General features: G+C 36.0%; 1 protein-coding gene across 1 annotated transcript in view; it reads left to right on the top strand.

Moving 5' to 3' along the window:
• Positions 1-14,715, top strand: part of LOC149781878 (DNA-directed RNA polymerase, mitochondrial-like) — a 113,021-nt gene that overhangs the window by 47,475 nt on the left and 50,831 nt on the right. Inside the window, exons 14-19 of the mRNA XM_089936072.1 lie at positions 489-530; positions 1,449-1,525; positions 8,690-8,756; positions 9,239-9,368; positions 10,289-10,422; positions 13,580-13,680. Of these exons, the coding sequence (XP_089792198.1) occupies positions 489-530; positions 1,449-1,525; positions 8,690-8,756; positions 9,239-9,368; positions 10,289-10,422; positions 13,580-13,680 (551 nt within the window). The remainder of the gene's footprint in view (positions 1-488; positions 531-1,448; positions 1,526-8,689; positions 8,757-9,238; positions 9,369-10,288; positions 10,423-13,579; positions 13,681-14,715) is intronic.

Genomic DNA, 14,715 nt, shown 5'->3' with positions numbered 1-14,715 from the left:
TTTAACAGCGTATTTGGAGGAAAAAACCTCCTGATGACAGAAAAGCAAGTGCAAAGAGCCACATAAAGTCAGAATTGGAGTTGACGTGAGACTCAAGACTGCAAGAAACTCATGATTCTGCACTCGAGGATTGTTGATAAGGTGTTCACTCTAATGTCAGATTTTAATGTAAAAGTGTAAATTTGCTTAAATTTCCTCAAAGCTTGCGAGATTCGAGTCTGGTGTGTAAGCTTAAACAAACGATTCCAGAAGGGAAGGGATACTTACCTGTAGATTGTACCTGTTTATAAAGGACACAGAAACTTCATCCGAACACATTTTTAATATACATGCCAGTAGACAGAAACCAAGGTAACAAAGAAGAAATTTTTTGGCTTGGGTGTAGTTAAGTTAGTCAATTAAATCATCTTGTGAAAACATTTCTGAATCATTTCTGCTTATACTGTCTGATCAGGTTGGCTTAAGTCTAACCACTTGTATATTTTCAGGACATTCCAGAAAAGAGATGGTCAATACATTTGATGAAATCTGTAAGTACCGTTTTGGTTTTTGTTTATTCAGGTATTTGGGTTGGGGGTGTTAACTTCAGATTTTGACATATTTTGTTGGAAGCCTGTGACTTGGTCCTACTTTAATAGAATTATGGTTATTAAATGGTTATAACTTTAATGATGAACTAAAACATTGTTGTCCCCTAGTTTTTCCTACCTTTTTTGTTAGACTCCCTATTTTTCCCAGTTTGTTTCCAAATTGGCCCTACTATCCATACTTTTTAAAAGTTTTTTCCAACAAATAAGAGTTGTTTTGATAATCACATGAGAGGAGTCTGATTTGCCTCTCAGTTTATTTCCTCTCAGTAGTTTTTAGTGAAAGGTAAGAACTGCTCGTCAGTTCCTTTGAGATTCCTGTCTTCAAATCCCATCTTACTACATCTTCCATGGGATGGGAGGAAGGTGAGATGAAACTGTTTAAAATCATTGTATTTCCGAGAGAAGGAATTGGAGGGAACTGTAATGTGCATGCTAAAAGTGCATCATCAGCATTAAAATTTAATTCTTTAAAATCAGCTGCATATTACATGCAAGTTATGCAGTGTCAGAACATTTAATATTGTTTAAAACTGATATTTATTGTTGTTAATTTTCATAGGTTTACAACTGTGTTTACACGGTATTTAGAAAAGTCATATTGCATGATCTTTATAAAAGCAGGTAACATTTATGATCTTTCTACATTTATAAATCAGAATCATTTTATTTTTAAGCCATATTGCAGGATCTATATAAAAGCGGGTAACATTTATGATCTTTTTACATTTGTAAATCAGAATCATTTTACTTTTTAGAAAAATGTAAGGGTAAGAATGAGGTTATTATAATGTGTAATACGCAAATAGTGTGACGTGTGTGAAAATGTAAAAAATAGATTAATTTGATTTCTTTTCACAGCTGGGCAAATTTCTGTATGAAATCATCCTGAAGGATTTGAAAATTGATGCCAACTTGCTGACAAAGTCTTCCCAAAAGTATGTATAACAAGTGAAAGTCGTTTTAATAACCCAGGACAAAGCTATAAAATTCCATCCTCCAATAAGTTTGGTATGTTCTAGCACACTTGAACAATAGGGATACTGCACTAGTCGGACTTTTTCATAATAGGCCCATTTGGAATCTTCTTCCTGTTTTCTTTTGATGATTATACTTGGCAGATATGTGCATATTGGCTTATCAGTTTTAAAACGTGTTTATTTATTTAGTTATGTCTTTGTAGTGATCAAGTGTTAATCCTCATAGTCATTGGATTAACTGAGCATACCCTTGCTATATTCCCAGTGTTGGGGGTGGGGTTGAGACTCAAAATGTGTTTTTTAGGTCCAAGGAGGAGGTCCTAAGGATGGATCACTGGTCATGAGCACAAGAAAAGGCTTCAAAAGGTTAAGATATAAAGAAAAACAAATGTGTAATAGCTAATATTTAATTACCAGATTACAGTATTGACCTTGATTTATCAAATACTAGTTGCTGTGTTAATCTCTAGGAATGAAATACTGTAAGAAAACAGGGAGGGGGTCATCATTCTACATGACTCATTTTTCGTTGGGGATTTAAATTTACGATTCGGGGCAACAACAAAAACCACGAAAATTGGTCCCCCATGAAAATTTATGATTTTACAGTACTCCCCTTGCTGCTCTACTTGACAAACGAAAACGTGGAGTTTTGAAATATATTTTTGCTGGGCTTTTCTGATACCATATTGTTTCCAGAACCACACTCTACAGTAGATGAATCGCCACTTTAACACTATTATGACAACTGAAATAATGATTTGCATTTTATATATGGAGTAAAAAGCCAACTTCAAAGAAATGTTGCCAGTGATCACAGACTTTATTGAAGCTGGCTTATGTTCTCATTCATTGCAGTGATTTATAATATCTTTTCTTCAGTACAGCTCTTTGATGTACTTGACTTCAGACGAATTAGACTGTTCTACTTTGTATACTTTACCTATGCAAATTAGCTAAATGGACTCTCCCACAGCAGAATTTGACATGGCACATCACCCTAGCTATTGTAAGCCAAATAGGTAATCTTTAAACGATGTTTTTTTTAAATCTATGACTGCCTTTACTTTCAATTTCCTTATATCAGCTGTCTGCCCCGAGGATAGGTTTAGCTGAGCGTTTAGCAGGACTGTTTTTTATTGTTCCTACACATACTATAGATTACATGCATATATTGTGGTTCTCAAGAAATATGGGGGGGTGTTGTAAAAACTTTGTGGCTAAGGTTCCTGAAAATCTTGTGTTTTTCTAAACACAACCATCTCAGGAGGTCTGAGTGTCCAAAATCATGTTTATCATTAGACATGGCATGTTATGGCAGGTATGACTGAGTGGTAATTGAGCTCTCTTGGAAGATTTGTTTTCACCTTACTAATCAAGCAGTACTTAAAAAATTTGATTTTACTCTTTGCTTTTCTGGTGATAGGTTAAGAACTACCTATGTTTCTTTAGTTTGTATGCATAATCTTTATCAGAATATATTTAAATAAATATTAACTTTCAGTATATATTGTCTCCTGCGTGGGAGCTTTTGGGCATGAAAAGGCCCCCTAGGACTCTCTTTTTTCGATTGCCCAAGGGCCGCACCACCTTTGTTATTTCTCATGACACCTTGTGACGCCAATAATTTTGTGGGCCACAGGATACGCTTTGCAGGCTGCATATGGCCTGCAGGTTGCAGTTTGAGACCCCTGTCCTAGACTATCTAGAAATTATGAGAAGAAAAAAAATTCATTCTTCTAGAAGGTCTCCTAGTCAGGGCAGACATACACATGTGGCTGTGGAAGAAAATTTCCATATTTTCACCCATCTCCCACACAGCAGAGTGACCATAGGAGGGACTGTACTGTCTTTCCACAAGAAAGAATGCAGAATAACTGTGTTCTTTCAGTGATGGTGAATTTGAATGACTTTTTTGAGGAACCAGATGAGATGGTTCTTTCTTTCTCCTCCCTTTGGGTCTGACATTGGAGGAAGATATCTGGATGTTTCATAAGGTGGGAAGTGAAGTTCACAACTTTCTTTCCCTGGATTTGTGCCCAAAATCTTAAGACTTGCAGGATGAGAAGATTCTCTCCAGTTGCGAGAGACTATGAGAGACAGTATTGCATTCAGAGATTTTTTTGCTTCAGTCATCTGTGATGGTATTGGAGCTTTCACAGATGTTTGGGTCCTTTCAACCTCAAAGAGGGCTGCTGGTTTTGTTTTCAGGAACATCCTCCTCTGTCATTGACCCCCCCCCCCAATCATCCTTTACTAGTCAAAACTGGTGCATTTAAGGGAAGAGGTACACGCTCAGTTGCAATAGAGCACAGCAGAAATGTAGAAAAAGACCAGGCTATGGATATTAACAGAACTTTTTTATGTCCAAAAATGGCTTATATTTGACCTTTTCATCTTAAACAGATTCCTTCAGGAAGAAAATCTCAAGATGAATTTGTATTCCTCCATCAGGAATGCCACAAGTTCTTGCAACCTTGCGGTCTCCCTCAATAATCAGGATGTGTTCATCTGCATCTTTTCCTCATCAGGAATTTTTCAGTTCTGCTTTTCGATCTTGCCTCTGCCCCAAGAACGTTTACCAGGGTGATGGTAGTCTCAGCTCTTTGGAGGTCCCTAGGGGATCCCCCATTCTCTAATACTTTGACAACTGGTTGATCACAATGTCTTCAGAGATTGCCTTTTGAGGAGCCTGTCATGGTTGGTCATCAGTGACCTGTCTAGGTTTTACGCAAACCTAAAGACATTGGATCTCATCCCTTCTTATGGCTTTGTATATGTGTGGATGGACTTCCTCACCTGTCTCATGCGAGATCATTTCCCGGACAGGATAGATAAAATCCTGTTCCTCTTAATCCCTCCTAATGGCTGCCAAGAGGCCATTCTTGGCTCACCTTTACTTTTCACTTCTGGGGACCTTGAACTCTACAGTGGACATGGTTCCTCTAGAAAGACTTCACTTGCACTCTCTCCAGATCCTGTTCTATCTCAGCCCAGATCTTGTTGGGATCCAGATTTTACCATCTTGGTTGCTAGTAAAGTTAGAATCTGTTTCTGATCAGAGTTATAATTTTTGCATCAGATTTGGGTTGAAGTGCACACTGAGAGTTAGGATGCATAGTCCATCAGGGTTCATGATAATCGAAGGAAGCAACACTCCACATAAATAACTTGAAATTGTGGGCAGTGTTTTTAGCCCAACAGGGGTGTGACAACCTAATAAATTGTAGTGTAGGTGTAGACTACTGAAAGTGAATGTTGAATATAAATAATTTTTCATTATGTTTTGTGTTTATATTCTGGTTCTAATCTGTATGGATTTTGCCCATATTTGCCAAGTATTTTGACTTGCAGATCAAGGTTAGTATTAAAAATAAATGTACATTTCTCATAGTGTACTGAAATTATGGCATTTAATATACTAGCTACAATGTCATTGCCTCAATGAAAAAGGGCTACTATTTATTATTAGTACTTACATAACTAGTACTAAATAATATATAGATCAGACTTTTTATGCTTAGATTACAGACCTGCCAACTCTAATGTTTTTGCCGTAAGTCTTATGAAAATTACCCTTAAAATATGGATTTACGGCATACTAGCAAAAACTATGGAAAAAGGATCATTGGTGAAAAATTCGGATAATTGGTTTATCGTGTTTTATTTGGATCTGGGTTTCATCTCAGAATTAGTGAAATTAATCAGGGAACCAGACTAACTTTACAGCAGCACCCCAGATGCTTTAAACTGCACCTATTTGTTCATGCAAAGTGTCTGCATGATCAAACTGTTGATTATAGATCTTTTTTTAATGGCACCCAGAAAGTGATGCATGTTTAAGACAAAAGGGAAAATAAGCTTCTAGAAAGTGTTAATAATCAACACAAAAAAATGGAGTATTCAGATTCTTGAGAATAAAAGCTGGAAAGGACACATCATGTGCCGATTTGAGTATGTCTCATGGCGGAAAATAATGATTGCCATCATAATGTAAAATGGAAAAGAATTTCCAAGAATTGTGTCAAGTTGAGAGATAGCAAAAAGCCATTGAGCTGCATAGGGTTTGGAACTAGAGTTTGTGCAGCTGTACTAGTGGTAAATAAAGTCTACGTGTATTTTACAAACTTTTCAGTTGAACATAATGTTTATCGTCAGTGCATTAAACTTTTAATTATGTTTTCCAGCTTTACAAAAGCAGTTATTGATATTTTGTTACACCTTACCGAAAACTGGTCAATCTTATGAAAAAAAATCAACCACATTACAGAGATGTACTTGTCAGGGTTGGCAGGTCTGAGTTTATGCTTTTTCACCGCTTGTTAGCATAAATTACACTTGCACCTCTTACTGGGTTGGCATGAATGCCACAGATTTGGACATGCTGCCACATGACATGGGGTTTTCTTCTCCATAGCAACCCACAAATTCTCCACATTCACACATGGCTATCTCAAGCAAGCATTCCACAAGGACCAGTTTCCAACTGTATCAGGTAGACTTAAAGAGCGTCAGTTTCCAGGGTACACAATGCAAAATGGAGAATTTTCTGTGGCCTATGCCCAGTTAGGGCTGTACAGTTCTATTTAGCTGCTTCTTAAGGGCAATAAAGGGGCCAGAAGCATGTCTTCTTTTAAAGCCTCCACTTGTACTTCAGCATCATCATATTCAGGCTTATATTCCTTCATATTAGTGAGCTTGTCTATTCGTCAGAGAGAGATTGAGAGACTGACTTTCCTTTATTAGAAATAAAACCCATGAAGTGAGGGCTGTTGCCGCTTCTTGGACCTATGTATATCATGCTTCATTGGAGAATGTTATGGGAACTGCCTTCTGGTGGTCTTGCACTGTCTTCAAGTTTTCAGTCTTTGGCGCAATAGATCAAATGCATTTTTCTTTAGGCCCATCAATAATGGCTCAACCTTTTACCAGCTTACAGTAGCAGACTTTCCTACTGTAAGGGAAAGTACAGTATTTTTATACCAGTTTTTTAAGGTTATCATCCACACTCCAAACTGTTGAATTGGGTAAGGCAGTAGTGGTCAGTAATGTATCAGCGATATATTAAAAGGTTGGGAAAGCCAGAGGGGTTGGGTAAGAGAGTAAAATTAATTTTAATGTAATATTTGCCTGCCATCATTTCTAAGATTCCTTCCTTTCTCTGATTACTAAGAGTATTCTAGATCAGAGTTAAAGTGGAAGAGTATTCCATGTAAGCCTATGACATTGGGATCAACTGGGACTGTGTTCCTTCTGTTCTAGTGTTCTAGAACATTCCGTAGTAATTGGAAGAATAGATTATTTTTTAAAGCCAAAATAAATTTGGAAACTTCTGCCCAGAATAAGTGAAGATGTATAGAATATATAGGTTATTCCTAGCATAATTGTTATTTGATCAATTTATGTGTTATCAAGATTATGGTCACAGTTGGAATTAAAATGACCACATAAATATCAGACGTTAGGATAGTGTTGTAGATCATATGTCATGGATTTTGTATATCACAGGATAATGGACAAATATTACACAATTGTTCACCACAGCTGGAATTTCCCAAGTACTGTACATGAATAAAAAAAACCATAATATATCCATGTACCATCAGTTTTAATAATTAGGTTATGTAGGTATCCCAGGCTACCAAAGTGAATAGGAAAATATTGCCAGTTTGCAAACCTGCAAACCCTTATAGTTTTGACCACCAGTCTTACTGAAATGACCCTTTCATAGCATTCAGATTAAGGCTGAAAAGTTTACAAATGTAAATGGCTTAGTGCAGTTTATTTTCAGTAAACTAGCTATTGCCCATCCTACAACAGGAGTGATACTGCCACAAGTTTCAAACTCGTGACCTTGTTTTTGGTAGCCTGAACATAGAGACAAATGTGGGTGTTTATATACAAGATGTTTACAAATTTTGTGAATGTATAAGCAGACATGAATATGGCCCATCCGGTAGTAGCTGATGCTTATTCCCTGGCAATAAATCCTGTTGCATCATGGACTTTGGGTTTTTTCTTCATCAAAAATAAAATAGTCAATCCTTACGGATGGGAATGGTGGAATGGTTGAATTTCTGATCTTTCACTGTAACAGCATTGTTTCGGTTATTGCATAATATGTACACATTTGGAACTTTCCTTTAAACGTTGCAGTCTTTAGTCAGATTGGAATATTGGTTCAGCTTTTTTATGGGTGACCAGGTCCGGGTTGCCATATTAGATGCGGTGGAGTTGCAAAGGGAACCTGACTAGCATGATATGTTTAATTCTGCCTAAGTTTTTCATAGATGCCATGATCAAGTTTTTGCTATTATCTTGTAGTATTATCAAGAATTAATTGTTATCCAGCTAACAAAAACATGTACAAGTTCAAAAGGTTGGCTCAGAAATATAAAAAGGATTAGTTAGAATCTTGGCTGTGCTTGGAAAAAAAATGTAAACAAGGCATCAAATGAATTTATAGGACATCATATTAGATTGAGTATTGCTTATGGTGGGAGAAGTGATTACTGACACTGTGTGAGATTTTAAGAAAACAAGGATTGTGTTAAGTTGAAAGGTTAAGCAAGAATGTGTTGACTTCCAGGGGGTTTGAAAGTGCAGTTTCTGCAACTGAACTAGAGGTTTAAGTGTACAGTATGAACTTTTTAGTGGAGGTAGAAGTGTACAGTATGGACGTTTTAGTGGAGGTAGAAGTGTACAGTATGGACGTTTTGGTAAAATGTAATGCTGTCTTTGCAGCATCAGCTTACACTTCCAAACTTTTCCAGTGCATTCTTTGACATCAGTACATTAACTTTTACATCTTAGTAAAAACTAGTTTAACTTGATTTAAAAAAATATTGGCTGCCCTACTGAGGGTTGTTACAGCAAAAAATACATGGAACCCTGGGAAGACACGTTTAATGTGGGGTATTCAACTGTAGATGCATGTAGACACATTTCTTGTCATCAAAGTGTGTCTTTGGTCATGTTCATGAAATTGTAAATTGTACAACAGTTGTGCCAAATTCAGATTTAAAACTTGTCACAAACTAAATTAAAATATGACCTGTAATAATAGCCTTAAAAGTTTTAGTAGGTAGTGGTTAATTGAAGATAACTTGCTCTCTGTTTCAGACACTTGGTGCCCGCCTTTCACATCCTGTATCGCCAGGATGGAATTCGCTTGAAGGAACAGATTAAGGTGTTTATTCATTTATTTCATGCTCACACATAGTTTTCTTAAGTCACTTCAGCTGCTAATCTATTTTTAAAACAGACACACACACACACACACACAAGAGCATAAGCTTGCTCTGGCATTTGAGATATTTTTCAGTTGGAAAGAGATTTATCAGTAAAGAAGGAAAGATTTCAAGAAGTACATTTCATAACTTTGTTAGTGCAGATTTATATGGAACACTGGAACGTGGTACATCCTAACATAAACACATTGACAAATCTTGGTGCTCCCATGAAATTATTGTTATTTATGACTAAAAGCTTGATGCCATCTGTGGCAGAATTTTGTAACTGCAGTTAATCTTGCAGTTTTTAAAGAACTGACTGTGAAACTTGGTAGATATTATCATCTTTACCATTATCAATAAATTACTTTGCTCCTGCCGGTGCCTGCTGCATTGGTGCCACACATGTTTTTCAAAGACAAATCTTGTTTTCTTACAGCCTCACCCACATTTGGTAACTTTAGTGCAGAATCAAGGCAGTTTGATGTTCCCCATCACACATTTGCCTATGATTGTTCCCCCTCTTCCATGGACCTCTGTACACCAGGGAGGATATCTGCTCAACAAAAGTATGTTTTGTTAAATACCATATGGTGGGTAATTTTTGTGGACATAAAACATGGCAACTTTGTTTTAGGTGATTTTAATTTTGGTTATGTTTTTCAGTGATTTTGGATCAAATGAGGTTACAATATTTTTGTTGACATTTTTTTTTCATGATCCGACTTGAAGTCCTCTGAATCAATGAAATTTCTCCACCAATAAAAATATAACTTTATAGTACTGATGTTTTTAAAAATCACAATAAATACAATCAATTCATGACCATAGGTGAACAGATATAACTTGTACCTTGGTACTCGTTAAATTTGCAAATTCAAGTTTAAAAAATTGGTTGACAACTGAATCATGGGATTTGTCAGTAATCAAATGAAGAGATGACATTAAAGATTAATGATAGCATATGGTCTGGTAGATGGAGTATGGTTGAGTAGAGGTTCAATGGAAACTTGTTTCATTATGTAAAACTGCTTTTCTTTAACCTGTTTTATGATAAAAGATAGTGTATTTATGTCTAAAATTACTCGGGATTATGGCTGGCAACAGATAGACCTTATCTTGAGGCAAACAGATCTGTATGCTGTACTTAATGTAATATCTCGACAGTGAATCAAGAATTTGGATAAATTTCTTAAGGATAAAGCCCAGAGTAACGAGTGCACACCAACAATAATATATCTGTTACATGTTTGTATGCACACATTGATGACTTGATTAGATTTCCATGCTATTATAGGAATGTTTCTAAATGTCTTTCTTTGGATTTTAGTGAGTTGGATATTAACAATTATATTGTATTTCTTTTTTGGGAGAAAAATGCCAGGCAGTGTATGATGTCAACTGTGGCATCAACTCACTATTAAAGTTCTTTCTTTTATGTTCATAACTCTGAAAAATGGCTTTCCATTAAACCTTTGTTCTTTTGCAGTGGATTTAATCCGCATCATTGCACACAACACCAAGCAGCAGGAATTACTGAACAAAACACCACTGAAGAAATTGAACCCTGTTCTAGATGCACTGAATGCCCTTAGCTCGTGTGCCTGGAAAATCAATAAACCAGTAAGTATAAATTGGCTGAACTTTTCATAGCTACTGATCTGTTTAGTACAAGGAGATCTTGAAGTATATCAATTTATTTCGGTGGAAGATTTTAGGAATACATATTTAATTCTTCCTACTGATTATGAAATCATTACCTATTGTGGCAAGAAAGGGAGACATCTGTTCTATATTCAAAATAAATAGTCTACAGCTATGTTTTTATACTGCTTTTTTTACAGTCTGTGGTACTTGTTTTTTTTATATAGCTCATTTGGCTTTTTTACAGTCTGTGGTACTTTTTATAGCTCATTTGGCTTTTTTACAGTCTGTGGTACTTGTTTTTTTATAGCTCATTTGGCTTTTTTACAGTCTGGTACTTGTTTTTTTATAGCTCATTTGGCTTTTTTACAGTCTGTTGTACCTTTTATAGCTCATTTGGCTTTTTTTACAGTCTGTGGTACTTGTTTTTTTTTATAGCTCATTTGGCTGTCTTACAGGCTGTGGTACTTGTTTTTTATAGCTCATTTGGCTTTTTTACAGTCTGTGGTACTTGTTTTTTATAGCCCATTTGGATTTTTTACAGTCTGTGGTACTTTTTTTTTTATAGCTCATTTGGCTTTTTTTACAGTCTGTGGTACTTGTTTTTTTATAGCTCATTTGGCTTTTTTACAGTCTGTGGTACTTTTTATAGCTCATTTGGCTTTTTTACAGTCTGTGGTACCTTTTATAGCTCATTTGGCTTTTTTACAGTCTGTGGTACTTGTTTTTTTATAGCTCATTTGGCTGTCTTACAGTCTGTGGTACTTGTTTTTTATAGCCCATTTGGATTTTTTACAGTCTGTGGTACTTGTTTTTTTATTGCTCATTTGGCTTTTTACAGTCTCTGGTACTTGTTTTTTTATAGCTCATTTGGCTTTTTTACAGTCTGTGGTACTTGTTTTTTATAGCCCATTTGGCTTTTTTTACAGTCTGTGGTACTTGTTTTTTGTAGCTCATTTGGCTTTTTTACAATCTATGGTACTTGTTTTTTTATAGCTCATTTGGCTTTTTTACAGTCTGTGGTACTTGTTTTTTTTTAAATAGCTCATTTGGCTTTTTTACAGTCTTTGGTACTTGTTTTTTATAGCCCATTTGGCCAAGCTAATGTTATGGCTTTTTTAGGATAGGGTGTTTGTCCTCCATCATCCATCTCTTCATCAGCACTTATTGGTAAACACTATGGAAGCTTAATATCTAATCATACAATGCAATTATCAGAATTGGTATGTAAACTTGTCATAAAGACTTCAGATGAGTTTAATTGGGACAAATGAAAATAAATGTTACATTTTTCCCCTCAAATTATTGTTTATTTTTTTCCCAATAAAGTAGGCTTGGCAGTTTACAATAGAGTCATTCAGGTAACCAGAACCATACATACTTTTTTTTCGGCCTTATAAGCAACAGCCATGAATAATGAGTTAATTTCCACAAATTTGCCTACCTTTACTGAAATGAAGAAAATTCTATTTCTGTCAACTCTTGATGTTGGCCAGTCCAGGATTTTTCTAGATTTGTGTATTAGACTCTGTGCTGTGGGTCAGGGAACCAGACAAACTTTACATTGTACATCAGATGCTTTAATCTACCAATGTTGATGTGAATCAATTGCTTGATCAAAATTTTGTTTGTTTATAAATGTTGTCTAAGAAGACAAACAGGATAAAGATAATGGGGACAGTCAATTAAAGTGGAGTCTGTTCATTTGTCACAGAAAGTTAAAAAAATCCAGTGTTCAGATACCTGGCCATTCTTGGAATCAAAGCAGGAAATATGACAGTTACATTCATTAGCCATTATGTAGTGATGATATGAATATTGGTCACAACTGGAGAGATGATTGCTGTCACATCAATAAAAGAAAGAAACAAAGATTATGCAAAGTTGAGACATCTAGCACGAAGTTGATGACCTTAATTCTTTGTCAGTGGAAAATAAATGTTTATGTTTTCTGCAGTAGATATGATCAATTTTCTCTTTGCTAACCTGGGTTTCTGGCTAAGAATCAGCAACATTCCTATTAAAATTCAGTAATATCAGTGCTGGGGATGATCAAGATGGGCTTCTGAGCTCATGTAGGATGTTAAGATTACATTTGGCTTCTTCTCAAAGGAGGTACTAAACCAATGTTGGTAGATGACTTATACTATATTGATTTGGTGTTCAAAAGGTAAAACATCTGTCACTGTGAATGAAAGAAGAAAAATTGTTTATGCATAATAACTTGACTTCAAGAACACCTACTCTGACCAAGGTGTTTGTAAAGACTTGAATTTATAATAAGGCAGAAGCCTGTTGGGGTGGTGGTGTAAAGGATCAAAGGTCAGAGGCCTGTTGGGGTGGTGGTGTAAAGGATCAAAGTTTGGAGTCATTATGGTTCCAAGATAAATGAGTTTTGCACAATAAATTTTGTTCTAGAATAAATTCCTTAACAAAACTTTGTGGATTGTTCACCTTTAGGGTAGGAAAGAAAACAGTGGATTATGGGGTCTCAAGAACAAATGTCAAAGTAAATCGATTTAAATCAATTGCTTGTTAATAAGAATAGTTTAAGACCACATACCTTGAGCAAAGGTCATGGTCATTAATTCCTGTCAGTCAGTAATATTCAGAGTCAGCCATGCCTTGTATCTATGTAGTGGAGCAGTAAACATTGTGCAGGCATGTAACATATCATACATGTCACTCTTGTTGCTTTTTGTATCTATGTAGTGGAGCAGTAAACATTGTGCAGGCATGTAACGTATCATACATGTCACTCTTGTTGCTTTTTGTATCTATGTAGTGGAGCAGTAAACATTGTGCAGGCATGTAACGTATCATACATGTCACTGTTGTTGCTTTTTGTATCTATGTAGTGGAGCAGTAAACATTGTGCAGGCATATAATGTATCATGTCACTCTTGTTGCTTTCTGTATCTATGTAGTGGAGCAGTAAACATTGTGCAGGCATGTAACATATCATACATGTCACTCTTGTTGCTTTTTGTATCTATGTAGTGGAGCAGTAAACATTGTGCAGGCATGTAATGTATCATACATGTCACTCTTGTTGCTTTTTGTATCTATGTAGTGGAGCAGTAAACATTGTGCAGGCATGTAACGTATCATACATGTCACTCTTGTTGCTTTCTAGATATTGGACCTCATGGTGGAATTATTCCGTGGAAAAGGAAACATTGACCTGGGCATCCCTATTCCAGAATCTCAGAATCCAAAAATGCCAGAAATAAATATGTAAGTTTGATTTATCTATCCCACCTGTGTAGTTGTTACCCCTAGCCTTGTAGATCCTTGAGATCTAAGAGTTTATGTTGTTGAGGATCTCTGAACTTGACTTTTGATTCAACTGCATGAGCCCTGGGAAATGTGGTAGTGACTTTTTTGATGGTATTGGCTACATCAGCGGTGTTCAAGTTCTGCATTAAACATTTGATAGTCACTTATCTTCTACAACATTTGAAGCTTGAAGTGAAGTTCATGTTGTGGTAAGTTGAGAGTTCTGTTTTGACTGAGTCACCTTGCTTGGTGGACAATTTTAAAGTTTTTGAAAGTCGCCTGTTTCTACACCTGTGATTGCATTGAACTCACAGACACCTTTTTTTTACACCTGTGATGACATTGAACTCGGTCAGATTTTTTACACCTGTGATGACATTGAACTCGGTCACCTGTTTTTTTTACACCTGTGATTGCACTGAACTCAGTTACCTGTTTTCTACACCTGTGATTTCATTGAACTCAGTCACCAGTTTTCTACACGTGATTACATTGAACTCAGTTCCCTGTTCTCTACACTTGTGATTACATTGAACCAATCCCCTGTATTCTACGCCTGTGATTACATTGAACTCGCTGTCACCTGTTTCCTACACCTGTGATTGTATTTAACTCACCCTGTTTTATGTCATGAGCGAAATATAATTTTTTACTCCCAAACTGCTCAACATAGTTTATAAAAAATGATTTCCAGTAACCTTAGGAAACGAGATAGATGCCCTTTTGACACCATCATGTATGGCTGTGATAAGTAGTCTGCATAAACAGTAACAAGATGCTGTTAATGTTTATAGAAAACTATCACCACAGACCAGTTTATACAGTTGATTGTAGTAGAGGTGATTAAAAGGTGAAGGCAGACAGAGTGTGGTTCATTCCTTCAGATTTGGAGATTCCAGTCATTCCAGTTTTGAACCTGGAATTATACTATCATGATCACTCCTATGAAATTCTGATTTTACAGTCAGATAAAACATCCCATTCACTCACACC

Source organism: Sinohyriopsis cumingii, chromosome 15, assembly GCF_028554795.1.
Source record: "Sinohyriopsis cumingii isolate HCF-2022 chromosome 15, ASM2855479v2, whole genome shotgun sequence".
NCBI lineage: Eukaryota > Metazoa > Mollusca > Bivalvia > Unionida > Unionidae > Sinohyriopsis > Sinohyriopsis cumingii.
This window is presented reverse-complemented; position numbering and strand designations above follow the sequence as displayed.